This window comes from Antrostomus carolinensis, unplaced genomic scaffold, assembly GCF_000700745.2.
Source record: "Antrostomus carolinensis isolate BGI_N321 unplaced genomic scaffold, ASM70074v2 scaffold11780, whole genome shotgun sequence".
Classification (NCBI taxonomy): domain Eukaryota; kingdom Metazoa; phylum Chordata; class Aves; order Caprimulgiformes; family Caprimulgidae; genus Antrostomus; species Antrostomus carolinensis.
In genome coordinates this window covers 89672-92294 of record NW_010289270.1, presented here as the reverse complement: position 1 = coordinate 92294, position 2623 = coordinate 89672, and the positions used below count along the sequence as shown (strand labels likewise).

Here is a 2623-nt window from a genome sequence, read left to right as displayed (position 1 = left end):
TTTCTGGTAACACTCACTGCTGACATCTGGCACATTCATACCAACATGTAACCGTGGTGGTTGTCTCACTGTATGTAGCTTTATGTGCACTGACTTAGTTAAAGCTGTACACTCTTGTAGTGTGGACAAAGCCCAAGACTTTTTTGTGGAGCAAAGCAGGATATAACAAGCCCAATTCTTCTCTTATTCTACCAAAATGGGTGTGCACAGAAGTATCTGTTCATACACAGATGTAGAAGTAGGTCGTTGCAAATCAGGTTTGAAAACCGTAAGCAGTCGCTCTTGATTGATATCACTTTATATGGCATCAAAGGCCCATTGTGCTAGGGAGGAGAACAGAAAGTACTATTATAACTAAAGGACCTTTTGTCTGTGGTCTCTTGCACATAGAACCACCGGTAAGTTTTGGTTGTCTGCTGTAAGTCCACAGGTTTGCAGAGGCTGGTGCAAAAATACCACTTACCTACAATGGCTTGTATGGAGAAAAAAGGCTCTTTTACTTCTGTCTTCTATGACTAGTTAGAAATGTAATTCCATTGATTTTACAGAATTCGTACTTGATTTCCAGTTGTAATCTTCACTCAAATAAATGACAGCTATTAACTTCAAAGGCAGGGTTTTTATGTGTTGATTTATGCCTTAATGTCACATCAATCAACAGAAAACAGGGATGTAAATAACAAACTTTGTTTTAAGATTAAAGCAGCAAATTATTTTTCTGAAAGGATAAGTATTTGTTTATTTAATCACAAGCAGGTCAAAATATACAGTACTGCATCATTCAGGTGTTAGTGTGGATTAAAGTGTCAGGCCCATGGTTCCCTGTCCAGGTTAGTCCAGGGTTGAATAAACCACAGAAAGCTTAATTTTCTGTAAAATTTATTAACTACAGTTGTTACAGTAGCCTTGTGAAGCAAGGAAGTGCCTGAATTTTGGTTTTTATTAGGATTAATTACAAGTATGGATATAAACAAATATCTGATGAAACAACTAAGTTTCCTATCATCTGAAAAACATTAATAACAGGATTGTAGGTACAGCCTCGGAGTTAGGACTACGGTGGGGACGTGGGTGCCCCCTTGTGTTCCTATTAGAACCTTAAATAGTTTTTAATTTGTTATCCCACCTCAGCAAGACAAGGAAGAAGTTGTCTCAATCGAGTAAAGCCTTTGCATTTTAGCCTTTTAATTTACATTAATAACCAATATGAAGCATAAATTTATAACCGCTGATTCTATTATACTGCAGACTTTTTTTGCTAATTTCAGCTCTATTGAAAACCACAAAAGGTGACTGGGTTGTTTTTACATTTAAGTATAACTTTTATCAAAGGAGATTTTTTTTTTTTTTTCTTTTTCTGGCTGCTTTAAAGCTCTCTAAAGCTGAGGATTTGTTGCTCATGCCTTGCTGCACAAACTGCATTCCTTTGTCACGTGCATTTTTTTCTGCCATTTATTTAATTCACTGCCACTTTCTTACCTTACATACTCTACCCTCTATAGACTTAAAATAATCCACATGACCTTTCTTTAAATATACTACGCATTGCTTGATGATCTTTAGAGTTGCTTTCTAACCTCTAATGAACAAACCCTGTAAATGATATACCTTAAATGATACACCAACGTTTGCTTTAGCCTCAGGCATTTGATGACAGCCATGTAAAGGAAAATAATGAGTCATCTCGTCATCTCTACAGCAAGGGAGCTTACAGAGAGCTGCTGATCCTTCAGCAGCCACGTGTATTCATTACTTGGATTTCCCAGCAGGTAGGATAGACACTGGATCTGTTTGCACTTCCGCATCAGACATCCTTTTGGAGCCCTGTGGAATAAGATATAGAAATTTATAAAAGGTTTAAAATATTTCAGAACAGTTAAGGCTAGGGTTATGTGTTAGTTTTGCTAGCAGATATTTTCTACTCATTTCACCTCTCTGCTTTTCTTAATTTGCCTTTTATTTAATATGCATAAATATATGAGCACCATCTGCATCATGATGACTCCAGAAAGCTACTGCCTGGGACTTTGCCTAAATGTGTTGGTTATTTCAATATCATTTTCCCAGTCAGCATGGAAAGCAATTGTCTTTAGAAACTGCACTAACGTACCAAAGACGTTACTGTGTACTTCTAGTTTTGGCATAAGTTTCTCTAAAATTTCCCTGGCCTAAACGGTTCACTGAAACCATGCTAAGAGTCCTTCAAGCATGATTAACAGTGAATTATAGCCAGCCTTGGTCTGTTCTAAGTTAAAGGAATATTAAATACTTTCATGCATGACAGGTATTTGACAATGTTAGAGTAATAAAGCTTTTTTACACTACAAATATAATTCTGGATTTGGAACGAGTTCAAGATGATAATCCGGTTTAGATGAAAGAAATGCATAGATCTAGCTATACCAAATCATTTTTTGACCAGTAATTGATAAAAACTTGCCTTTAGTTTAAGATGCCTTGACCTAATTTTATTTGCCTTGAAGCCATTTAAACTTCAGAACAGGACAGCAAATGAATCCACAAAGACTGTTTCAGAGGTCACTGTTAACATTGCTTAGGATGCCAATCCTGTTTGTAGCCAGATACCTAAACCATTACATGCTAAACAGGAAAACAGCATGAC

General features: G+C 36.5%; 1 protein-coding gene across 1 annotated transcript in view; it reads right to left on the bottom strand.

Annotated features, from left to right (window-relative positions):
- Positions 1 to 1749: 1749 nt before the first annotated feature.
- Positions 1750 to 2623, bottom strand: part of BCAS1 (brain enriched myelin associated protein 1) — a 46023-nt gene continuing 45149 nt past the window's right edge. Inside the window, exon 12 of the mRNA XM_029085439.1 lies at positions 1750 to 1824. Within this exon, the coding sequence (XP_028941272.1) occupies positions 1750 to 1824 (75 nt within the window). The remainder of the gene's footprint in view (positions 1825 to 2623) is intronic.